Genomic DNA, 26,627 nt, shown 5'->3' on the forward strand with positions numbered 1-26,627 from the left:
CTGGGGATCGAATACGGCTTCAATAGATATTATTTCACTTCGAAAATACTTGAAGCTTTTGAGGATCTCTATTCAAGCTTTTTGATTGGGTTGCTAAAGTTGAGATTTTGGACTTTCTCTTGATTCTTAGCCTGAGCCAAGTGAGGGTGAGTGTGGTCTTGCTAGAGGCGCCATTACTCTAGAGGAACTAAAGGCCGCTATAAAGGCTTTTTAAACAGATGAGGCCCCAGGTCCGGGTGACCTTGGTTTCAAATTTAACCGCCCGGCAGTCACAAAAACGAAGAAAATGCCGAACACTCATGTGTGCGTGTCTCGCGGCGAGCGCCCAGCATCCCCAGCGCACGTTTGTCAAGCCAACCACACCCACTTAGAAAAATTGGCCAAGATTGGCCAAAAATACCTCCGGTGTTCACCATAATCGTGGCAGCGATTGCTCGGAACGAGAAAGACACGTCATAACGTACGCCCTTCAAGGTGATGCCCAATGATTATCACTACCACAAAAATGAAGGAAGCTCATACTCATACCTACAGTTATGGAGTAAAGGTCGTTTCGGCTGCGAAGAAGAAGCAAATCTGCTGCAATCGTGAACTTAAACCGTCGTGATGGTTGTGAAGGCTGCGTACAGCTTCGCTATCTTCGAGGCTTACGCGTTGGTGTGAGCTTCCTTCATTTCTTTTTTTTTTTTACCTTCTGCGCTGGACCATGCAAACATTTCGAATGTTCTAGTCAATATGATTCAGTGTTTTCATGAAAAGTGTAGTTACTACACGGTTAATTAGTAATCGAGAGCTTTCTGTATCCATCAACATTGTCTATTTGCCAAGGGTGTCAATTATTTGCATTATTATTTTGTTTGTAGCTCCAACCGCTCTTTCTTAGAGTTACCCGAAGTACAGATGCGAGGGGGTTCTCCCGGGTGCACTCGACCACAAATCCTCGCCGATGACAAGTTATAAGTGCGGATTTTGTATTTAGGTTCTGTGGCCTGTTTCAAGGCTCAGGAGACAGACGAAGAATGCATCATCGTCTCGCCGTAACTGGAAACTTCCGCAATACGAATACGTGGCATTTCTACTATACTCGGGAACAAGCAAAAAACGGCAATAGCTCATGTACGGTATCACTCCGCCTAAGCGACGGACCCAGATGTCAACGGGCGCGCGCGTTTCGAAAGGAGATTGCTATGAATGCGTGACATCATCTGCCTTTTCTCTGGTAGTTTGTTTGTCGTCGCCGTAGTAGTTTACAAGCATATTAAATCCAAAAAATCACCGAAAAAGCTCGTGCCATGACCCATGCACACGTAGCACCTGGCCACATGGTGGTCAACCGATAAATTATCTCTACGGAAAGATTTAACTCGAGGAATACGTTGCCACATACAACTTAAGAGGTCACTCTCCCCATATTCATACTCAGAAATGACCACGGAGTATACGTTCGGGATAGGGACCACCTTAGTTGGTTTGAAGCGACAACTCATGCCCCATTTGAAAAATGGTATTTTGGGAATACTTACAATCACACGGCCGCATTTCAACAGCTGTCGCTGGGATGATCGCCATGATTTTACGAGAAGACGTATTTTAACCATTCTATTCCTAAGCGTCCGCACGTTAGCAGACATCATCCCTCGAGGCACCAAGGCCTCGGAAAAAACGCAGTCTATAGATTTTGTCTTTATATTGCGGTAATCTATAGGCTTCCATTCTGACGCCGTTCACTCAGTGCTGATTAATCGAACCAGAAAGAGATTCTGTGTGCGCAATAGCCAGACTAACATTAGGCTGCAAATGTTTTATCTATTTAATTTTTTTGAACTTTCCTATATGTTAACTCACTGAGTGGGTAACTAACTGACGGGACATTTGTACTAGTGACATCCTGAAGTGAAGTTTTAACCTCTCGATTAAATCATGCATCGCGGTGCCTTACAAAGTGGCGCCATCAAAAATACATTTCAGTCTTGTTCATCTTTTCTCGCGCCCGCCTGCTCAGTTCGCTTAGCGGCATGGCATTCATGAACTACGGTGCAAAAAGAGAGACGGTCGCTGTCTTCATCTGTAGTTTCAATTTTCAGCCCATTTTTTCCCATTACAATCCTCGCTCGGCATCCAACCCTTCCACACCGTCTCCTCATGGACCCTTGAACCCTGTCCGTTCCTCGCAGCAATTATTTATGGCGCTGCGCAAGGCGCTAGCACACCCAATTAAAGCGCTTCCCGAAGTACTTCGCGCAGATTACGATTGCCACCTCCAGTCGTAATTAGTGCGCGCCGTAGTGAATACGATTTCCCGAAGCGCGCTTTTAGCCAGGGCGTCGGAGGGGTTTGCCGCTACCGAGAGGTTCCCTGAAATAATAAAAATGGGCTTTCGGAATCCATTTGCCGTATTCAAGCCTCATTTGGCCGGTGGCATGCGCGAAGCTGTGTTGACCGAAGGCTTAGGCCTGCTGGAGCTGCCCCGGCTTTGCGCGAAGCATCTGGCCCTAGAGATAAGGATGCGGAACTAGGGTCCAGGCAATGTTGGTGACAGCATATCGTACGAGAAGGGGGCCGATTCAGAGGCCCCTACGTTGGTGCTATCCCGAAAGCGGTGTTTGCCAACAGTTTGGTGGACGTGGACGGCGCTAAAACATTTCACGCTGATACGACGTTATTTGTGTTTCCGTACTACCCTGTGAGCTTCTAGCAAACAAAGCTGCGCGGGAAAGATAAGTCGAGACTGGAGGCTAGGGACGCAATGAAAGGGTAGGCTACTGCCGTATCATTGGGTTATATTACTATCGACGCATATAACTCCAGTGGACAATCTTCTGGTGCTGAATAAATAATGATTGCCTCTCTACGCGAAGCTGTGACCCCGTAAAGCGCTATTCTGAACAGGGACGTATACAAGTTCGCTTCTTTAAAATTAAAATAGGCGTAAAAGAGCCTAATAGGCAGTCGCGACTACCGATATTATCTTGTCTTTATTCACTGTGTCCTGCCCACTGACATATGGATATTCACACTCGTTATAAAATAAAATTTTCCCTCGTCCCTTGTTGGCCTGCGTTTGCTTTGGGCACAGCTCAGCCACAAGGGTGGGGGGTTGCACTTCCACCTTGTTAAAGCAGAAAAATTCTAAGAAAATAAACTTGAGTTACGTGGAAACGCAGTGCCAAGTACGGCGCACTAGTGCAGGCTCTTTAACCCTTTAAAATTCAGTGTCCCCCTATCCCTCGATTAAAACATTTAAAAAATGGTAGAACAAGACCAGCTCCAGCAAAGCTATGGCAGGTTTAAAGCCAGTGGAATAAGAACAAGCGGGCCAAAAAGCCAAAAATATGTTTTTAAAGAGCAGCCAATTTGAAGGTTAAAAAAAATCCTTACGCCATGGAGAAGAGGAGGAAAGCGAAATAACCAGTCAAAATTCAGGTAGCATGAATGAGCAGAAGCTAAACCAAACAAGTAAACATCTAAGTGTCAGTTGGACACAAATGTTCGCCACAAAAAAAAGCAGTTCCACTTCGGCAAAAGTAACAAAAAACATCAGTAAAATTTTAAAATAAAAAAATTGGCGGTCTATCTGCTCCTTTCGTTGCAAATGTCGACGAAAGACGACAGTCTATCGGCACCCCTGGCAAGTAAATGCCTCCCTTCTCTTTCCCGTTCACCTCTCATGCTGTTCCTCTCCCGTCTAGTTCCTCCCAAGATAACATGCTAGGGGTTTGCGCAAGTCAATTTAAATTTGCCGCGTTCCACTGCTCCAGGCCGGGTGTCACGATGCCAACGCTGCCATACGGCGGACACGCGCGTGAATCGAGGCGCCCTACTTCAACGTTTATAGAACCATGTTGCCTTACTCCACGTGCGTTCCAAGCAAAACGTGGAACCTATCTAGTGGAACCTTTCGTAGCTGTTGCTGGTTGATTTCTTAAAATGGCGCCAGAAGCTATAGTGGCGCGGGCGACAGCAGGCGACGGCGGAGGGAATTGTTTTTTGCAGTTGATTAAATATTTAATTTCGCAAAAATCAAGCATGTATGATTTCTTATAAAGGAACACCGCAAATATCACTTCTGTATTAATTTTTTGTCTCATATTTGCGTAATGTCTTGTTGTCAATCAACAATGTTGACAAGTATGAACATTACACCGGACTTAGACGGGTGGGCTTAGCTGTGACTATATAAGACTATTGCGCAGGCCTTGTTTTAATTTGGCCGGGGGGCTGAATCGAGTAACTTCAGACAGACAGACAGACAGACAGACAGACAGACCAAAATATCTGGGTTTAAGTAGCCTAAGAAAGACTATCTTTTTTAAAAAATATACATGCACTCTGTAACCACTATGTACACCGCAAATCAGTCAGATCAGTCACGTTTCAGTTGTCTTAAAAAGGCTGAAAATGAAGCAGTCAAATGAATTTATACGGCTAAAAAACTGGGGATGCTTGCACTAAGTCGCACAAGGCTTGAACCGTAGCGCTGCAGGATTTCTTTCTACGTGCATGAGCAGTGAAGGACACATCACCACGCATTTGTAGAGGTTGCCGCGGGACCCGCTCTCATGAGCGCTCTGTATTTTCTCCCTCCTCGGCATTTTCTCACACCTCAATGTTTTCGGCAGTTTTTTTTTTTTTTTTTGCTAAAGCCACTGCGCGTGCCGGAGGTGATCGGCGGTTACCGCGAGCCACGCACTCACAATTATCTGGGATTTTCTTGGCATGCATTTTAACGCGTCACGCGCCACACATTACGTCAATCTAAAACAGCTCCGCTGCTTACAAAGGAAGCACTGACGACACTTTAGTTCTAGTGAGCACAAGACACAATCTGGACAACAAAACACGAGGTTCGACGCACATCCCCTCACTTGAGGCACACGAACTCTGCAGATATACGCTGATCGCTAATCTGCATGTATAGAGCGTTATTTCCGGCGCACTGAAGAAGCAGATGGAAGCGCGGAAGAGGAATAACGCACACTGGTGATGCACTTGAAACTCGAGTAAGGCATTGATGCCGGTCTCATGCTACACACGTTACACTTCGGCCATGGAACAAGCTATGAAGCCCATGAGCTCCAGGGGGATTTTAACCGCCGTTGGGTTGCTCAAGGGAGGACGAAGTCGTGATGGTTGAAGTTCTTTGTTCTTCTGTAGCTCTGTGTCTACGGATTTACGGAGGAAGAGGAGGCAAAATGTTTTTTGAGAAAAAAAAACTGTGGGTGGCCTCCTCAGTTCAGGAGGCCGCGCTCCGCCGCTGCTCGCGTGACCCGCTGGATCAGTCTGAGCTACTCCTGCAGGTGCGAGCTGGTCAACGCGCATTCCCACTGCTCAGGGGTAGGGGAAGGGAGAGGAACAGGGTGTTGAGGGCACAGGAAGAAGAGGTGGGCAGTGTTGGCTGGAACTTGACAGTCCGGGCGGTTGTACTCGAAGCGTGAGGGGGAGATGTGGGAGAGGATGGTGGAGTTATAGCATGTACCAGTTTGTAGTCTGCCCCCGATTCGTGATTCTTCGACGGACAGGGTAGGATGGGGCGGAAGATACCTTCGGTGAGCGTGGCGGTAGTGTGATAAGATGCCGGTGAAGCAGGGTTGAAGTGGATGGATAGTGGCCGTCGTAGAGTCCGAGCCGCCTGCCCCTGTAGGGAACGCCCGGAAGTGAAGCTCGCGGGCCGCAGCATGTGCTGCTTCATTCCCAGGGAGTGAGGCGTGTCCCGGGGTCCATACGATGGTTAGTGTAGGTAGGTACAGACATCGGCAGCGGCGGTGGCATGGTGCGGTTGGGCTAAAGACTGTTTCTGTCGCCTATTGCGGTTCCTGACTTCTCGCCTGGTGTTCCGAAAGCCCGAACGGATTTTCGCTGCCTGTGCCTGTAACCGGTCAGCGTGCGTACAGCCTATCTCCGAGGTGCGCAAGCCGATATCGACGCAATTCTACAACCAGGCCCCTGCTGCTGGCGCCGCTACGCTGCTGTTTTCTTTACTGACTTCTCGCCTGGTGTTCCAAAAGCCCGAACGGATTTTCGCTGCCTGTGCCTGTAACCGGTCAGCGTGCGTACAGCCTATCTCCGAGGTGCGCAAGCCGATATCCACGCAATTCTACAACCAGGCCCCTGCTGCTGGCGCCGCTACGCTGCTGTTTTCTTTCCTGACTTCTCGCCTGGTGTTCCAAAAGCCCGAACGGATTTTCGCTGCCTGTGCCTGTAACCGGTCAGCGTGCGTACAGCCTATCTCCGAGGTGCGCAAGCCGATATCCACGCAATTCTACAACCAGGCCCCTGCTGCTGGCGCCGCTACGCTGCTGTTTTCTGCAAGTTATCTTGCTGTCATCGCCACGCCCACTTCTGTTCACATCGGCAGCGGCGGTGGCATGGTGCGGTCGGGCTAAAGACTGTTTCTGTCGCCTATTGCAGGTTGGTGCTTCCTTCCTTTCATTTGACCTTTCGTCTATGTTCTGCTCCCGCCGCTGCCGAGCGTGCAACACTGTTTGTTTTGCTGTATATCGTATCCCTTGTATTTATCAATGAGCGACAAAGTGTGTGCAACATGTTCAAAAAAGTTGTCAGCTCAAGGTCGCTTTATGCAGTGCTCAACCTGTGATTCTTTACTTCACCTGGGAAAATGTTCAGGGGTGACTGAAGCGGCGGCCAAAAACAAAGCTGAAACTTTCTTTCAGTCATGGCAGTGCCCATCATGCTATGCAAACCGACTTAGGAGTATGGGCAACGGCAAGGATAAGCAACCTCCAGATATCCATCAAATCTTGTCCGCGATAAATGCCAAACTAGATAAATTAGATAACCTTGCAGAAAAGGTTGATGGAATTGAGAAGGCTATCTCGTTAATGTCAGACAAATATGATGAAGTGCTGCAGGCAGGTGCCAGGCACGATGCAGAACTGAAGGAACTCCGCAGGCGAATTGAAGCTGTGGAAGCCCGTGAGGGTAGTGCTGAGGTCCAGCAGCTCAAACTTGAGGTGAATGACCTGGAATGGCGAAGCAGGCGCCACAACTTGGTCATACATGGTGTAGAGTTTTCAGAAAATGAAGACCTGCTTTCCAAAGTCAACGCAGTTGGACGCATGGTGGAACTTCCCAACGTGAGCATGAATGAATTAGAAGCTTTACATAGGCTACCATCGAAACCAGAAAAAGTCCCGGGGATACTCATTCGTTTCGCTCAGCTGCAGCAGAAAGAAAACTGGCTCCAAGAATGCAAAAAGTTGAGAAACTTGCAATGCAATATGTCGGTCACTGAGAACCTTACTCAACAAAATAGGCTTCTGCTATTCACTGCCAAGAAATGGGCGAAAGAAAATGGGTTTGAATACGCCTGGCACAGCAACGGAAAAGTGCTTGTGCGAAGGGCTAGTAAGGAAACCATACATGTCATCCGTGTGGAAAGTGACCTGGCAAAGCTTGTCTCGTAAATTCGTTGTAATGTAGAAATCAACCCAAAACCGATATGAACGGTTACTCTAAACCGAGTGATTTGAATGAGTTCGCTGCATAAAAACTCAGCCCTATCAGTTTTGCATATTAATATCCAATCTACTAGAGGCAAAGAAGCAGTTTTTGATGAGTTCCTAAATGAATTTCGTTTCAATTATACAGCAATTATGATCACCGAGACCTGGCTTCACGATCATGAATGTTTTGTTGTCAACAAGTACCAATCTTTCTACCTGAATCGAGCCGATCGACGAGGGGGAGGAGTCGGTTTATTAATACTCGAATGTATGCACTGTGAAAGAGAAACTCAAGCATGTGCGGTAACAGCCAACTATGAAATCCTTTCTGTGCGCACTGGAACTACCCTATTTGTTGTGGTTTATCGCCCTCCTGATGGAAACCTTGATGAATTTTTAGTCTATCTGGATACCGTTTTTGAATTTGCTGATTCTTGGGGTTATACTGTTTTTATGGGAGGTGATTTCAACATTAACATGGGTGAAAACTCTTCTCGGCGCACGCGCATGCTGACGCTATTAGAATCTCATTTTATGCAAAATGTAATCAACCTACCTACGCGTGTGACTCCCACGTCAGCAACAATACTTGACCTGTTAATTGTGAGCAAGTCAACCCTACTTTCCTTAGCAGGGGTTATTGATAGTTCCCTCAGTGACCACCTCCCTGTTTTTGCTATTTGCAGCAACGCTGCCCAGCGCACGAACCGTAAAACATTGACACAAAATAAAATTCAACAAATAAATAGCTATACGCTTGAAACATTCAGGAATGCTATAATCAGGTGTGACTGGGAGTCGGTGCGCAACTATACCAATGCTGACAATGCATTTCATTTCTTCTTAGAAAAGTTCCTGCTAATTTACAATAACTGCTTCCCATACAAGACGTTCACAACACCAACACCTAAACGAGCTCGTAAGCCATGGGTTACCTCTTATATCCTTAAAATGATATCTGAGAAAAACAAACTGTACCGGGTATTCCTTAGAAGTCGTAACACAGCTGATTTTAAGACTTTTAAACGACACCGTAACAAAATAAATGCTATGCTAAAGAAAGCGAAAAACAACCACTACATAAACCTGTTCAACGGCATCACAGATCAAAAAATTGTTTGGAATAGAGTAAACACACTACTCTGCAACAAACATTCCCGTGTACCCAGCAGTCTCGTTATTGATAACAAAAAAATCACTGGAAAACAACTAGCTGACAAATTCAACGATTACTTTGTTTCGCTTGTTGATAGTGAACATGACCCCACTGCTCTCGACTACATAGATAATCATGTGCCGAATTCCCTTTTCCTCACTTCGTGTGATGAAATGGAGGTTCAGTCAGCTTTCGACCGCATGAAAATCACTAAATGCGAAGACGCATTCGGTATCAAAATGCAACCAGTTATTTACGTCATAGACATTATTTGCCCTATCTTAACTTACATTTACAACTTGGCTCTCGAAACAGGTGTATTTCCTGTCGAAATGAAGAAGGCGAGAGTAGTTGTTCTGCACAAAGGATGTCCTAAGGACGACCTTAATAATTATAGGCCAATATCTATTTTGCCGGTATTTTCCAAGGGTTTGGAGCGTATTATTTTTGTACGGCTATCCGATTTTCTTAAAAAATACAATGTTTTAACAACTAAACAGTTTGGATTCAGGCAACATTCTTCTACCGAACTAGCACTGCTACGACAAAAAGAACTCATACTTACTAACATCGAGAACAAATTGATCACATTAGGGATATTTGTAGACTTTTCTAAAGCATTTGACAGAATGAATCATCGCACTCTTCTTTTAAAACTTTCAGCTTATGGAATCAGAAATAATATGCTCAATCTAATTTGTAATTATCTCAGTGATCGCGTGCAGTGTGTCTCAATTGAGAGTTTTCAATCTGCCTTCAAATCTGTTAAACATGGGGTTCCTCAGGGAAGTTTGTTAGGTCCTTTACTCTTTAACATATATATTAACGATCTCATACGAATAGATAAAGAAGTTGAATACGTAATGTACGCGGATGATACAAGCTTATTTTTAACTGGAGAGGACGTAAATAGCTTAGTGGGAAAAGCCAACTTAGTCCTAGCTAAATTGCACACATGGTCTATCAAAAATGCTCTTTTGGTCAACTCTGCCAAAACAAAAGCCATATTCTTTAGAGCCAAAAACACCACTTATGACCTAAGAAGTACCCTCTCACTAGGGACTAATGAAATACAAATAACCAATGTAGTTAAATCTCTGGGCGTTTACTTTAGCGAGTTTATGCTGTGGGATGCTCATTTCGAGCACCTGCAGACTAAACTATCTCGTACAGTCGGAATACTTAGGAAGTTGCGACACATGCTGCCGGTTAAAACAAAGCTTCTTTTGTACTTTGCATTATTTGAGTCAAATATAAGATACTGCAATTTAATCTGGGGTAGCTCCACTGCAACCAATATTAGTAAACTTTCCGTGTTACAGAACGGGGCATTGAAAGCAATAGCAAACGCACCAAGTATATCTTCTTCCCACAACTTGTACTCAAAATATAACATAATTAAACTTGCGTCTTTCTATGATTTCCGCTTGCTTCAACTGTATAAATCATTATCCGAACGTCGAGCGCCTTTTCTTGAGGAAACAATTATTTTACAAAAGAACACGCACTCCCATCAAACACGCCACCATGAACGCTGGTACGTGCCTCGCCCACGGACTAATTATGGATTTCAAACGCTAAATTATGCGCTGCCTACTCTGCTTAACCGATTTGGTCTCCCCAATTCTTGCGATCGTTTGCCGTCCTACCAACAGATAAAAACTTTCTTTTTATAAGATGCTTTCAGTGTATGTATTGCTTTGGTTGCCTATTGTTTAGTAGTTCACATGTCTTCTTGTTAACCCTGCCTCTGCCATTCTCTTTGCCATGTCTTTGATACCACTTGTGTTGGATATATTTCTGTTCAATTCTTATGCAAGAATATTTTTAATGGTACAAGAGCTATGTATAAGTATTCAACTGTATTTGATTACACCAAAAACTGCATTGCTGTTTTGCTTCTTGTTTTGCTTCTTGCTACCTGCTGTTCGCTACCCTTGTTGCCGATGTAGCTCAGGGGAAGGGAGCGTTGTCAAGCCGCTAAGCTGCGGCTTTTTTTCCCTCCTCCTCAGCCATGTAATTTACATGTCTGAAATAAACTTGAAACTTGAAACTTGAAACTTGAGGTCGGTAACGGCTTTCTAGAGCTTGAGCGCCGCCGGGGGTACTCTTCCCTGGAGGTAATGTCGGCTGGCTTGTTGAGAAGCTGTGATTATGGTTAGGTGGATTGACGGCGAAAATTTTTTCCCAAATGCCCACGGAATAATAAGCCCTCTAGAACAAACAAAAAAAAAACAACGTCGGAATCACCTTGCCGGAGCGAATATGAAATTCAGGAAGCGCCACATCAAATTTCGACGTGTGTTCTAGAGGGATTGTTATTTCCTGAGCTATTAAGAAGGCATTTGGACAATAAGTTTCACCGTCAATCCGTGGACACAGAGCTACAGGGGCGCAAAAAACGACTGGGCCTATGGAGAGAGGGATGACGTCAGCCGTCGGGACGACTGGCATTGGCTGCTTTGGCCCTGCTATTTGTTGGCACAGTGAAAAGCATAACACGATTTTTTCTGACGTTTTGGTCAGGTACCAGCCTTTCTCAAAGATTCCACTTTTGAGAAGGGCCACATACGCACTTTGGGAAAGCAGTTCATTCGGGCATTCATTCACGCTTGCCGTGGTCTCGACCAAGCCACAAGACGTTTATTATAATAAATACTGGCTCCTGTGCCGTCATGCGTTGCTTAACGCCCTTTTCTACGTTTCCCGTTCTCTCTCTCCACAATTGTATAGGTGTACATTCCACGCGTACCCGAGTACAGTTGATTCGGAAGTGCACCAGCCGACAGGATGAGCATGGTTATGCGCCAGGTCGGTCTGCTGGCCGCAGGCTGCCAGACGTGGCACGTCAACGTGGCGTGCTTCAGCGGACACCGCTTCGCCTACGCCGCTACACTCGCCATCTACATTTACGAGGTAAGGAAGCGAGCACTCCCTGTTGGATTGGACGGAACCTCCAACGACGCGCGTATGATGGGCTCAACGCTGGTCCAGGGAGGGAGCGAATTAGAGTGTGGGGAGAGACTTGGGAGGACGACAACTAAGAAGGAAAATAGTAAGAAAAGGATCCCACTGAAAAAAAAATCGAGGTTACTTTCAACAGCTGCCTATCCCTAGAGAGTGTGGGAAGCTTAATTCGAGAAGGGAAAATTTTGCAATAGCCAGCGGGTTGTCGGTTCAGTTGAAGCTGTGAGAGAGTTCATTTCATCTTCCACGTGGCTGGAAGCTCAGCAGCAGAAGCCTAAAAGAGGATTATCGGCCACGTGTACGGATCCTGAGCATAAAAACACTAAAAAAAACATGTTAAAATGTAGCGCCGTGTAGGCAGCTAAGTTTTATGAGTGTGATATCCATTCCATACATTTTCGCGCTAATGATCCCGCTTTGAAGACATGCAGGTTAGCAGGTTGGCTTCCTTGCAATGCTAATCCAAAACATGTCACTGTGAAATTGACTTCTTTTAAACTTCTGTAATCAAGTTACCACACAGCTCACCACAACACGTTGGAGTGATTTGTCGCAATGAAAGATGTGGATTCACTTGAACCCACCGCGCCCGTCGGATATGTGAGCTCGTCGGATATGTGAGCCACGGCGTTGCGCACTATCTTCGCAGATGGACGAGAGCAGCGGAGAGTTCAAACTTCGCGCCATCATGGCGGAGCACAAGCGGACCGTGACGGCCATCGACTGGCACCCGACGCGGCACGACTGGATCGCCAGTGGAAGCATGGACCCCGTGGTGTGCGTCTGGGACGTGGGCCAGCGGCGGCTGGTGGCCGCCCTGCGGGAGCCCGCCTGCGTGCCCTCGCTGCTGTCGTGGAGGCCAGACGCGCCGGACACCATAGCGTACGTCAGTGGCCGCGGCCCGCTCCACGCCTGGTCCGTGCCCGAGGGCCCGCGCGAGCCCTGGCGTGAGGCGGCCCAGTTCTCCAGCGCTGTCACCCAGATGACCTGGCACCCGACGGGGAAGCTGGCCATGGGACACCAGGACGGCTCCCTGTCCGTCCTCCAGAGCGGTGAGCGTCGTGTCACGTACACGGCGGTATGTTTGAAATAGACGTTTGTATGTGCTTAACGGACTTAGAACGGGAAGAACGGGACTAGGGCTGAAGAGTACCATGGCTGGTGGCGATTTCATGAACCGTCCATGGCTTCCGTGATCACTTGGTCTATGAAAGTTTTGGAACCTTTCATTGTTCTTTCATAACAATCACTTCCCCATGTTATTTCTTTGCTCTCATTACTGGCGCATTTCAGCCAACCGCTCGTTTCTTTAAAACATTCTTGTCCCGCCGTTAGTTCTCCCTCTTTGTCATGTTCAAGTTGATAGAAAAGATCCAGTGTGTAACCTTGATTCGCTTTGTCATCCAGGCTCAGAGAGCGAATGCTCTTTAATGTGATCAGTGAACCCACATCCCGCTATAGGATAGATGAACTTGCAATTAGGCGCAATTATAGACAATATCAGCTTGCTTCTGGCCGTCGTCATCGTCGTTTCACGAGGCTGTGATGACGTCTTTCCGCGGTTGCTTGATGAGCACGGCTGACAACTACGGCCGCTCCGAATGGCTAAACATAGCACCCGTGCACGGAAAATCACGCAATGAACCAAGTAGTTCCCCTGCGTTAATAAGAATATTGACGGAAAGAAAGGAAAATGTGCTGTTTCTTTTCCTACCTATAGGTTATTTTTAGTAATATTCGCTCATTGTCCACGCCCATTCTTTTTAGTGCGCAGCCCTTTGGTGGCGGTCTCTGGGCTGAGCCACGTTGTCGGCGTAACCGAGTGAACGATGGTAGGACCGGCGAGTGAAAGAAAAACTCCCACCTCCCCTCGAGGGAACCCCTGTGTAGATGCGACGCATAGGCGGAGCGGCGAAGGGACCGCGTTTTATAGCGCGCATAACGCCGAGGGGACTGCGTAAGCCGGTCCCAGTCGATGACGACGTTGGCGTACTTGTAAAGCGGCGTGGACTCTAGGTGTTTGAGCCAAGCGTGGATGTTGCTTCGCCGGAGAACGGCACATCGGTTATATGCGCAGCGCGCCCGAAAGAGAGGAAACCGCGGAAGAGAGAGTACTGCACATGCGCCGGCCCCAGCGCGTCTGCCGCGGCTATGACGCAACACAATCCAACACAATCCACTTTAATCCAATCCAATCCAAGCCAAGCCAAGCCAAGCCAAACCAAGCCAAGCCAAGCCAATCCAATGCCCCTCGCGAGAGAGTGTTCGCTATCGGAGAGGAGAGGGGGTGAGCGGCGGAGAGCGCAGCTGGCGCGGCGAGGAGAATGGGGGAGGGGTGGACAACGCCGACGACGACGACGACGACGACGACGCCGGAGGGACAAGGCGAGTGAATCAGATGCTCTGCATCTAAAAAGCGAACGATGAAAGAAAGCAAAGGAGGGGGCAGTATGCTCTGCCCGAACAATGCACTCGACGGCGCGACGCTTGGCGAAAACGTGAGGGGGGTGTGTACGTGACAATGATGGGCGTTCGCTTAAGACGCAGTTCGCGGTCCCTTCCTGAGACGCACTTCCCGCCACCGACGCAGAGGCTCATCATCGCCGCCGCCGAGAGAAGTACTGCCTCAGCGCACTGCTGCTGCGACCAAATATCGCATTAGGGAATATCGTAATCGCCCGCCCATTTTTTTATTTAGTTCTGTACATGGGTACATGTATGTGTAATTATGTATTGCAGGTTTAAATGCTATTTCGGATTATTACTAGAGTTGTTGCCAGTTGGTTATACGATGCTAGTTGTTTCCCTTGCCGATACGTCCCCTGCAGCCATTTAACAGTTAACCAGGGATCCCTTGTGCCTCTGTGGTTTTCAAACTCTTCGGGCTTCTCATTGTATTTGATTGCGTGTCTCTTGCCTTACTCAATGCCATGTCATTCGCCTTTATTACGCGCACGTCAATATGCTTTCCGTGAAAACTCCTTTAAGCAGTTTACAATGTCCTCGACAAAAGTTACCCATGCTCAATGAAGGGTGCGTAATATTGAAACAAATAGTATTTGAAATTTGCCTTGTTTACTTGCTTCAATTAGACTTTTTAAGTGTTTAGAACATTTATTTTTGTTTCGTCATTAGTCCAGGAACAATATCTTATTCGTGACAAAAGCTTCAAAAAGCGCAACTCTGAAAACGGGAGACAAACAAAACAACAGGACGAAGCGCTTGTCCTGTGGTTCTGTTTGTCTCACGTCTTCAGTGTTGCGCTTTTTGAAGATTTCGTCATGCATATTTACCAACTAGCCCAGCTCGCCATTCTGCTGAAGAACAGTTTATTCTCCTGAATTTTGGGTCACAGCGTGTGCAATGGGACAATGTCGGCGTGCAGGCGTTGAAAGTGAGACTACACGTCGTTAGGAGTCAATGAACGTCTTATTAGAATCAGTGTGACACGTTGTATATGTCGCAACTAAGACTGCACTGGTAAGTTCGCTTGCTCTTCAAAAAAAGAAACTAAGATTTAAAAAATAAGACGCCGTCGTCTGCTAGGCAAATAGCGAATGTCCAGTAATTAAAATAAACAAAAAAATATCTTCTGAAATGTGGCGTGGGGGCGGGTTTTGAAAGGACTCCATCAATTTGCATCCGTTGCGACGCCGGTTGTAAACATGGGACTAAACGCAAATATGAGGCAACCACCGAAACGAACCACATGGAGAACTATTCTGCCATTCCAGCTTAGACCCCACGTTTTTCTTACCACTGCTTTAAAATCCCCCTCACGACATTTTTCGTATTCCGGCTTCTACAAACACAACGAACTTCTGCCAAGCCCGGATAGTCGCTGCTTATTTCGGGGTTCAGCCTTTTTTTCCCCTCTTCTTACCGTTCTGCGCATCTATGTCGCGCCGGTGTCGATCTGCGCTCGAGTCCCCGAGGCTTTTGTTTGAAGATGAAAACTCAATCATGTGCACCGACGTCAAGGCGCATCGCATTTTGGGACTCGCAGGCGGCATTTCCAGTCCGCCGGTTCTTGCCCAGCGCCTCAACTTCGTTCACACTGCTTTTGTGTGTGTGCGAATGCTTGTCGTTGTGTGTCGGTGTCCTTCTAAATGCAGCCTACACGTGCCTCGTCCATGCGTCGCATTGCGTTTGCACGCGACGCCGACGTGTTTTCTTTCTAGCCGCTCAATTTCGTCGGCACTTCGTCCGATTGCAAGTTCGAGGAGAATTTCTCGGCTAGGCTATCGATTCTTTCGCCTCCTACACGCCTCTTGTCTCCATCATCGCTCATCTCAAGGCACAGAAAAAGCCGATAAAGATGTTCCTCTTTGGATCGACCAATAGATATGGGCCGTCTTTCTTGTCACCGTTATCGTCGCCATTGTTGCTTTTGTTGTTGCTGCTGCTGCTCCCTTGCCTTCCCCTTTCGGTCTGATTTATTTTTATCAGACTTTTTCTGCCTTCCAACGTGACCTGGAAGTAGCTATCAAGAGAAAAATAACGGTGCACCAAGGAGGTTGTCAGCTTATGAAGATTACTGAGTAGTACGAAAGGATCGGGAAAGGAAACACGTCCGCGACTTGCTACCGCTTCCGTAGCTGTTATTCGACAGACAGAAATAGCGCAAATTTTCTGAGGAAGGCAGTCATATCGACGAAAAAGTTGATTGATTGTATAGTTTAACGCGTCGACGCAACGCAGGCGATGAGGCGCGCCGTAGTGGAGGGCTCTGGATTAACTTTGACCACCTGGGGACCTTTAACGTGCGCCGAAATCTCGCACACGCGGTTGTTTTTGCTTTCCGCCTCTATTAGGAAAGCAGCCGCCGCGGCCGGGAAATATCGATGAAAAAATGGCCGTTGATCCACGCCGTGAAAGTGGTTGGACGGAGAAGCTGCCGAACGAGTAAAACAGTGCGAGGCAGAAGACACGATTGACGGAGGCGCAGTTCCAACGAGCGCAAGAAACAGAACACGGTTGTTTGTCATTCGCGCTTCAGCATACTTATGACTTAATTTGCTTAATTAAACTTGAAATGACGACGGTTTATTTCAGCGGGCAACATTTGGTATGCCTGTTTCACGGTTGCTTAGCAATGCTGCTGGAGTGGCTTAGGGACACCGGCTTCGTGATATTTCTTAGAAAACTGCCCCTGACCGTACGTGCTGAGATAAAACTCCACGCCGCCATGTAGTCTTCTTGACAGTGTAATGTCACAAGATTCGATCCGAGATCATTGCGGTAAAGCGCGAGTTACAACGGTTCTAACTGTGGAGTCTTAACGAACGAGTTACAACCGTTACCTTTATAACCATTCTCTTCGCTAGAAACACATGTATCGACAGCCCACCGGAATTCCGAAACATTTACAACTATACAAATAACTAATTATGACAAGTAAACAAAACTTGTGGTGATGATAAAGTGGCCTTTGCGGCCCATTCTCTACGATTTTCGGCAGTATGTACATATCAAGGTTGAGAGCTACGGAGCGTTCGTTAAAAAGTTGGCTTTGACGCAAAGCGTATTTTGGTGACGAGTCGCGGAATGAGCATGGAGCACCTTTTTACTGTTGTCATTTATAGGTCGCGCCCATCTGCATGTACCAAGTTCTGCAGTGCGTAATGAATGAATGAATGAATGAGTAAATAAATAAATAAATAAATAAATAAATAAATAAATAAATAAATAAATAAATAAATAAATAAATAAATAAATAAATAAATAAATAAATAAATAAATAAATAAATAAATAAATAAATAAATAAATAAATAAATAAATAAATAAATAAATAAATAAATAAATAAATAAATAAATAAATAAATAAATAAATAAATAAATAAATAAATAAATAAATAAATAAATAAATAAATAAATAAATAAATAAATAAATAAATAAATAAATAAATAAATAAATAAATAAATAAATAAATAAATAAATAAATAAATAAATAAATAAATAAATAAATAAATAAATAAATAAATAAATAAATAAATAAATAAATAAATAAATAAATAAATAAATAAATAAATAAATAAATAAATAAATAAATAAATAAATAAATAAATAAATAAATAAATAAATAAATAAATAAATAAATAAATAAATAAATAAATAAATAAATAAATAAATAAATAAATAAATAAATAAATAAATAAATAAATAAATAAATAAATAAATAAATAAATAAATAAATAAATAAATAAATAAATAAATAAATAAATAAATAAATAAATAAATAAATAAATAAATAAATAAATACTATGCAGTTTCACTATAGTAGACGCGCCATTGGTGCTTGATGCGCTGGCGCTTTTGTATGAGCCTTTCAGATTTGAAGCTGTGGGTGGAAATCAGTGCCAACTGCGACAAGTGCTTCAGTGGAGGAAAAGATCGATTGATTACCCAGGAACAAATGCTATGTTATGAGCCAAGAGCAAAGAAATCGTCCTCTGAAGGAACATAAGTGGTCTGTACACAACTTTAAGGCGAAGCGTTAGTCACGACCTCACACGGACTTTACGATGATTCGGATCGTTTTCGCGAAGTAGCCCAAAGAATCAGAAAGAAGAAATAAATTTCAGGAGAGTTGGCAGCGGGAATCGCGGCCGCGTCTTTCGCGTTGGAAACGGAACCTCTATCGATTGAGCCACCCCCGACAGAAGATAAGCAGGCGTTCGGAAGAATGACGGCTGGTTGGTTGTGCTGAACATCATCGGGCCCCAGACGCTGTCGTCACGCAAGACGATGGTGGATATTGCACCTCGTATTCTCTGCGCGGATAAGTGGAGGCCCAGTCGCGTAATGCACGTTCTGTTCCCACCGGGCCCCCTATGATGGCCGGCGGTGAAGTAGCGTGACTGGAGAGCTCCTTTCGGGCGGATTGAATCCATTAGGACTATTAGGAACCAACGGTAAACCTAAAGCTGTTTGATTCACGATGAGATGAAGAGCAGAACGACGTTACAGAAGCAACATTGTAACAGAGACTCCAACATGAGTGCTTAATTCGGCATCCTATCAGATCTCGAGCTCTGCCCGAAATGCACTGGTCAACGCGGATTCACTTTCTCGGTTCTATTGGCTCCTCATTTCAACCGTCACAAGTATGTACATGCCTCTCCCAAGATATTTCAAAATTCAGTCAAGTGAAAATACCCAGAAGTCTTACCTGCGACCGGAGAGTGTGGGGACTCCCAGGTCGCGAGCCTATGCGCGCTGTTGGACGTTACCCCGCGAGCAGAATTGTCGAGACATGATCTTCTGTGGCCCAGTTGTAGGAGATCGGTTTGCATAGCAACGCAACGTTCAATTGTGTTGCGCGGGATTGAGAGAATTGCAAACTGTTATCTGCAAACGAAGCACGTTCGCTTATTAGGGCGAAAGCTTCATCTAGCTCATAAAACCCGAAAATGGGTCATCGTCCACAACACAAATGGCACCGAATTAACCGCCCTTGTAAAGAGAAAACAAAAAAGAAACTATTTAGGTTCGTGTTGGATTTGTACCCTAGTCTGTAGAGTAAGGGCGATGTGCGATAACACTCGACATCCTGCTTTAGGGGGGTGGGGGGAAGAGGAGACCAATAGTTAGCCTATTGTGTGCCACATTACAGGTGAGCGTGATGGCATGTGAGTAGAAGAGGTACTAGAACAGGTTAGCAGAACAGGGAAGATGCAACGGGAGCTTTGGCCACTACCCCTGTCGAAATATTTCGCGACAAAAGACGAAGAGACGAAAGCGAAAAGACGCAAACACTACGTACGAGTAAACAAGTATTTAATAATCGCCAGGTTTTCCCCTTACGACCCCGTCAGCAGACTTAAGTTCGCGAAACATTTTCGTAGAAGCTCCTCCGTCAGGCGATTGAGATCCCGCTGGACAAGGGTCATCAACCGTCGTCAGTATAGATGCTCGTGTCGCGCCGTGTCTGGTAGAGGTCCACGCCAGGCCCTGGTTGATGGGCCCTGTGCTGATTTCAATTGTGACTCGGCTTGAGACGCCGTGCTGTTGGTTCTCTCGGGGCGATTCCCCGACAAAGGTTTTCATGAGAATGGCTCTTGCTTTGTTACTTGAACAAGCGATGGTCAGAAAGCCACAGAAGACACAAGCATATCACTGGTGAGAACGAAGACAAATCCACGGAGCTTTAACGGGCCTTTTACGACACAAGTGCGATCACCCTATACAGTTATACAGCACTGTTTTAGGCAAGCGCGCGAATGTGTGTTCCTGACATTGCACACAACTGGTTCAAAAATGTTCCACATATCCACACAAAAAACCAAAATATATCAGGAAGGCAAAGCCTAACTCAGAAAAAAAAAATAAAGGAAACCAAAAGACAAGTGTGCAAAGGTCGCTTCTTGCTTTAGGAGCTCCGTCTTAAGCCGTCGACATTTCCATGAGTCCCTCCGTTTTGAGGACTGTTGCAACAATGTCAAAGAATAGCGGTAACTTTCCGTGACAAACCTCAAGTGCGGGAGAAAACGTGCCAGTTTCAACACCCCCCCCCCCCCCATAACAGATGCGCGCACTGTATCTAGGAGGCCCTCTTGCGTAACGTCAGCTTACGGCTTTATCCCTCCACCAGCGTGCCAACTCTCGAACACTCATCATAGGTGTACCCGAAGTTCCCTACGTTGCGAAAACATCCCGGCCAATTACACCTTTGTAAAAGGCGTTTTTCTTTTATTTGCTGCACTTATAATCTCCCCACTTCGAGTAACGCAACAAGCCGTGACGGGAGGATCACGATCCAATTAGCGAATTTGACATCCACTGGAAACGCCACCATTCGGTTACAATGGGAAGCTTGACAGCTCTCTTAAATACTTCGCAGTTGGAGAAAAAAGTGTCGCTGCCTGGTATATTAGGGTGTCTTTTTTCTTCAACTGCTGTGTTTCTGAGGAAGCTGTGAAGCTTTCCACCGTAGTGTTATGGCTGCATTTCAGGTGGATACCCCGTTTTTCATCACAGGTCTCTCTATTAAAGACTATAGTCTTTCTTGGGCTACTTAAACGCAGAAATTTTGGTCTGTCTGTCTGTCTGTCGGTCGGTCTGCTCGTCTGCCCGTCTGTCTGTGACTCGATTCAGCCACCCGGCCAAAGTGAAGCAAAAGTTGCGCAATAGTCTTATATACCCACAGCCAAATCTAAACGTCTAAGACTGGTGTGAATGCTCATACTTGTCAACAATGTTGAACAAGAACACGATATTACGCAAATATAAGGCAGAAAATCAATGCATAAGTGATAATTGCAGTGTTTCTTTATTACAACATTTATGGATGCTTGGTTTTCGCGATATATTAGAAATACTATATCAACTGCAGAAAACCGTCGCCTGCTGTTGCCTGCGCTCCTGACGGAATTTAAGAAATCAAACGGCAACAGTAACGAAAGGTTCTACTACATAAGTTCCACGTTCCTCTTGAAACGCTCGTGGAGTAGGGCAACTTTGTAGGGTGCCTCGATTCACGCGCGTCTCCGCCGTACGGCAGCGCTGGCATCGAGGCACCCGACTTGGAGCAGTGGAACGCGGTAAATTTAAATTGACTTGAGCAAATCTCTAGCGTGTTATCTCGAAAGCGGAACGAGACGGGAGAGGAACAGCATTGGAGGTGAGCTGGAAAGAGAAGGGAGGCATTTACTTGCCAGGGGCGCCAGTCGACTATCGACATTTGCAAGAAAGGAGCAGATACGCGGCCATTTTTTCATTAATTATTTATTTACTACCCTGGGAATTTGCCTTGGAGCCATTTGTTGCCTTCTCTAACCCAGAAAATTATCCAGACGAGTAAACTACGTGCGGTCATCCGTAATGAAGCAGGTTCTGCGATGAGATATTGCTCTCGTCACTCCTCAAAACTCTGGCTGGTGTTACTTCAAACACTGTCTGTGGTCGCAGGTGGCCCCTGCCAGAAGCACGTGCGGCTGCTGCACGACGCGCCTCCGGTAAGCGAGGACGAGGACCCGCGCAGCGTGGTGGCGCTGCGCTGGGACGACCAGTCTCCCGGCTACCTGCTGGCCGCGCTTCCCAGCGGCCAGCTCTTCCTCCTGGACTGCACGGCGTCGCCGGACCTGAACGTGCTCGCCTCGTACGCCTGCCCGAGCCGAGCCACCACGGTCGCCGCGCTGGCGTGGGTGCCAGGCGCAGCCGGAATGTTCCTCACCGGAGGTAAACATTTGTGCCCTTCCACTCTGTGAGGAAGGATGACCTGCGAAGCTGGACGCTGTCCACGGAAGGCACAAATCAAAACACGTTTGTTTTGTAATTTGTGACTGAGCATACTTCATGGACAATTAGCTGAATGAAACTTGGAAGGACCCGAGCCTTATTCTGGGGGAGAAAGGTGGAGCTATCTGTTTTCCTCCCGTGTCGCATTCGAATTCTGCTGTTTGTGTAAGACACCAACTCAATCCACTCAATCTCAACCACTGAAGACACCGGGCAGGTTGCAATGGGCCGTTTGATGTCTACGTTTAACCCCCCCCCCCCCCCCCCCCCACAGCACAACGGAGATATCATCAGTAAACGCATGACACCTAAAACTGCGCGTTCCCGTCCCCCTCCCTACCTCCTTCCACTCCCAACACGTGCACGCATAAACCGACTGCTGGTTATGTGCACGTGCTTAGGAGTGATAAATACCATAAAGGTCGCTCTGAAAGCCGTTTAGGCTGAACAAGTAATATTCTCTCACGTCGACGTCTCAAGCGGGCAAGCGGGCAAGTTGCTGTTCCTCCGGTAGGGATTTCCAGCTAGTCCACGAGCTGGAAATTGAGGCGGCAACGGCGGCGCAGTGGCTTTTCGTTGTTTTTGCGCCCGTTCGCGCTTCGGACCGAAGCTTCTTGAATTCCCGCTCTTCTTCCTTCAACCAAAATACATGATTCCGTCCCATAGCGAATTAAAACATAGAAGACCTTGAGCTTTATTCTAGCGTACAGACGTGTTGCTGTCCATCTTCTTTCCCCGTCGTAAGCCTCTTAATGTCTGTGTAACATAGCAACCCCGATCCAAAGTGCTCGATTACAGAGGACAGCTGACAGGGTGGATTGAGCCACGAGGCTTCCACGTTTAAACCTCCCACCAGCACAACAGGCATGGCATCGGTAGCGGCATAAAGTCCAGCTGTGCGTGCACGCCTTACTCCTTCCACCCCTTACCCGCGCAACCATAAACTGACAAGTGATGATGGGCGTATACTTAGGTGGGAAACACTCTGGCGAAAATGTCACTCCGAAAGTCTTTCGAGCTGAATAAGAAGTATAAGCTCACGCCGACGTTCCAACTTGGCAAGTTGCTCTTCAACCGGGAGGGATCCGCAGCTACTCGTCGAGGTGGAATTTGTGCCAGCAACAGCGGCGGCAATATGCTCAGCGGCGGCTTTCGGCCGTTTTTACGCCCATTTAAGCGTCTGTTGATTCCTCGCACCCATCCGATAACGGCGCTACCACCGTAATCAGCCGATTGTGCAACTTGTGAAAAAGGCGTCGGATGTGGAGAGGAGAATTAGAGTTGTGAAAGAGGGGTTGGCGGTCGCGAGGAGAATCCCCGCAAAGGCGGCACCGGAATGAAAACTGGGGGGGGGGGGGGGGGAGGGGGGGGGGAGGGGGGGGGGAGAGTTTAGACATATACTGGCGGTAGTAACCCTAATCCCTTACCGGACTCGTATAATGGTGTTGGCGCTCCGAATCTGCATCAGGCTATGAGGCGCGCCTTAGGTGAGAGCTTCGGATTAATTTTGGCCACCTGGGACCTTCAGCGTTCGCGGAAATGTCGACACGCGGTCGTTCTCGCTTTTACCCTTCATCTGAAATGCAGCCGCCGCAGCCGGGTTCGAACCCGCGTCTTTGGGCTCAGCATAAATCGCTTACTACTCTGGTACAGACATTAGAGTTGAAGGGTTCTCGAAAACACACTGAAACTGCATTTTTCATCCGTTGGCATTTGTAATAATGATTGCTCATAAGGCTCCGCATCATGCAGCAGCTACAAGTGTAATATAGTCTGGGGCTACCCTTGTTTGCCGAAAAGAAACGTGGTCAACCAGGCCCTGGCAACATAGGATTTAGCTTCTTTAAGAAGCTTTTTCGGGTATTTACAATCACGGAGAATGCAGAAGGCAGTCACGCGCTGTAATTCGCATAGATACTGGCGTATGCCTTGGCACTATCCTTAAGGGAGTACTGACACGAAATTTTCTTGATGCGTTTTTTTTTTTTCGTTGCTATGGGTGTCTGTTAGCCCACTAATGTGCACGATCGACCGTCTAATGTGCCATTAGCCCAATGGCACATTAGACGGTCGATCGCAGCGTAAACAATCATTTATGGCGACGTTTATTCGTGTCAGTTTCGTTTTCGACAAAACGAACGCCTAGCGGCGGCCATGCCTGGAGGGTGCACGTGACGTCACCATTCTTGTAGTACCGCTGACGCTCTGGACGCTCGCGCGAGCGAGCGAGCGAGCGCAAGCGCGCGCCCAGACCGACCGAGGTCTTCACCATCCCCACGTGCCTTGGCCGCATGACGTCAGACCCAAAACCATGACGTGATACCCACGGCGTAGCAGCGCGCGCCAACCACAGCCGACGCGTCGACTACGTCACGGGAGCTCCGACGTCGGCAGTTTGGGCCCTTTGGGTATGGTCCCTCATATTTCTAGGGACCATACTTTGGGGCAAGGAGCAGATGATGTCATGTCGGCCCGCTTTGGGCTTTCTAGTGCGGGCAAAGATTGAAATGGATTTAAAATATGTTATACTGAACGGTTACTGTTGAAACTTGCTGGGAAATATCTCCTGACACCCGCCGCGGTGGTTCAGTGGCTAAGGCGTTGCGCTGCTGAGCACGAGGTCGCGGGTTCGATTCCCGGCCGCGGCGGCCGCTTTTCTGATGGAGGCGAAAAGCAAAAACGCCCGTGTGTACGAGATTTCGGCGCACGATAAAGATCCCCAGGTGGTCAAAATTAATCCGGAGCCCTCCACTACGGCGCGCCTCATCGCCTGCGTTGCGTCGGCGCGTTAAACCCCACAATCAATCAATCAATATCTCCTGATAAAAGGAAAGCATTTTACATAGTTATCTAAGCATTGAAATTTCGTGTCAGTACCCCTATAAAGGTGCCAAAGCATCGGCGGTTAAGGGTCAAGGCCGCATGCACAGTTTTGCGTGGATGAGAGTGCTAGTACATAAACCCGACAGTCAACTTCGTGAGTCCGTTGCCGGCTCGAGCAGCGGCCGTGTGTTGGCCCTCGCTGGTGCAGACAAAGGGTGCGGCACCCTGCGCGTGTGGAACGTGTCCCGCAACACCCCCCTGGAGAACCTGCAGCTGCACGGCAGCGGGTTCCGCACGCTGTGCGTCTGCACGGGCTTCCCGGACAGGGACCGCTTCTCCTCGGCGCCGGACACCTCGGCCTGCTCTCAGCAGACGTCGGCGGGGGGCAACGCTGCGCGCCTGCCGCCGCACGTCCGCGTCCTCTGCCTCTTCTCCGACGGCGGCGTCGGCCTGTACAACATTCGCCGAAGGTGCTGGGACTTCCTGCGAGACACGGTGGGTGCACCGGTGGCATGGCTCATAAACGCCTAGGACAGTGGATGGTGGTCCGCGGGCCCAAGGGGTTCCGTGAGCGCATTTTAGGGCTCCGCTCAGCCTCCTCCAAAATTTTTTCTCCTGGCATTCTTTCCGTCATTTTTCCGCGACTTGCTGGCAATGCAAAAAGGTGGCTTCGCCACATGACATCAATGTTTACTTTCTCCGCGCAGCACATTTTTTAACGTCGGCTTTTCGCACAACACGCCAGCTATGAAGGAAAAGAAATAGACACAGAAAAGGCAGCATATGTATACGTGTTTAGAAGGCTTTTAGATTTAACAGCACACTGTTTAACATTATGGCGCGCATCATCATAAAAGTCAAGCACAAAAACTTGGGCATTGAGTAAGTGTGTGGAAGACGTAAGCTGTAAGTGCAAATTGTGTGACATTATGACACAGATCGACATTTATTTCATCGTGGGGTCCCCCGTCAATTTCGATAGCCCAAAAGGGGACCCCGGTTCAGTCATGGCTGAAAACCACTGGTCTAGGATATCACTTTCCACATAACTTTCCGCATCTGCGGAACGAAATCTAATTCCTATTTCATGTTGCCTTTTTTGCGCATTTTTTTTAAATTATGGAGTACCAAGGTGGCCAAAATGCTTTATTATGGCCCCCGAATGAATTGAAAAAAAAGTGTTGCGGAAAGTTGTTTGGTATTTTTTCTGATTTAGAAATTGTTTTCTGCAGAAACAAAGGCCTTTGGCGCATTTTTGTTTATTTTACGCTGGCTTTAAACCTACCTTATCTTGGCTGAAGCTGGTTTCTTTCTCCAATGAATTCGTGCTTTCAGTGGCGGAGTGCCAGCATTGCACTTATTACCATGCAATCTATCATTGATTTTTTATTGTTAGGACCCAACCACTTACTTGCGGTGGCCACCTGTAAGACGGCTTCATGTGGGATCTGTACGTGGAGGAAAATATTTTTTACCGTCTACTGTTATTCACGGCATGTTTTGTCAGCAGCTGCTTTTTATCGACTACCCAACGCAAGTAACTAGTTTAATTATTTAGGCTTTGCTGCATAAAGCTCTGAACTAGCCAGCGACCTCCTGTTAGAATGCATGCACAATAAACTTTCCTGAGTGACCATGTGATTCATCTTCAGTGATTATATCCTTGCCGAAGGTGTCTTACCTCTGCTTGGTCGCAGCATCCTTGAGCATAGCAGCTTGGCCGGCGTATGTCATGAGATCCAGCAGTGGCAGCCGTACAATCCAAGGTTCTCGTTACTCTAATGAACTAATTGAGAAATAAATGAGTGCGCCGTACGTGAGGGGCAAACGCTTGACTTTGGCGTCGACTGTCACAGGCTCACACGGAAACAATATTCGACTGCCAGTTCAAGCCCGACAACTGCAACCTTCTTGCGACCGCAGGATTCGACGGGACGCTAAAAATCTGGAACGTGGAGAACATGACCGCGGTGAGTA

General features: G+C 47.0%; 1 protein-coding gene across 1 annotated transcript in view; it reads left to right on the plus strand.

The window, feature by feature from the left end:
- Positions 1–26,627, plus strand: part of LOC144174775 (WD repeat-containing protein 17-like) — a 122,855-nt gene that overhangs the window by 19,582 nt on the left and 76,646 nt on the right. The window contains exons 2-6 of the mRNA XM_077703651.1: positions 11,353–11,535; positions 12,236–12,638; positions 21,498–21,767; positions 24,859–25,145; positions 26,507–26,620. Coding sequence (XP_077559777.1) covers positions 11,410–11,535; positions 12,236–12,638; positions 21,498–21,767; positions 24,859–25,145; positions 26,507–26,620 — 1,200 coding nt within the window. The 5' untranslated portion in view covers positions 11,353–11,409. The remainder of the gene's footprint in view (positions 1–11,352; positions 11,536–12,235; positions 12,639–21,497; positions 21,768–24,858; positions 25,146–26,506; positions 26,621–26,627) is intronic.

The sequence above is a fragment of the Haemaphysalis longicornis genome, unplaced genomic scaffold (assembly GCF_048455015.1).
Source record: "Haemaphysalis longicornis isolate Haplotype H1 unplaced genomic scaffold, Haemaphysalis longicornis Haplotype H1 scaffold_3, whole genome shotgun sequence".
NCBI classification, from domain to species: domain Eukaryota; kingdom Metazoa; phylum Arthropoda; class Arachnida; order Ixodida; family Ixodidae; genus Haemaphysalis; species Haemaphysalis longicornis.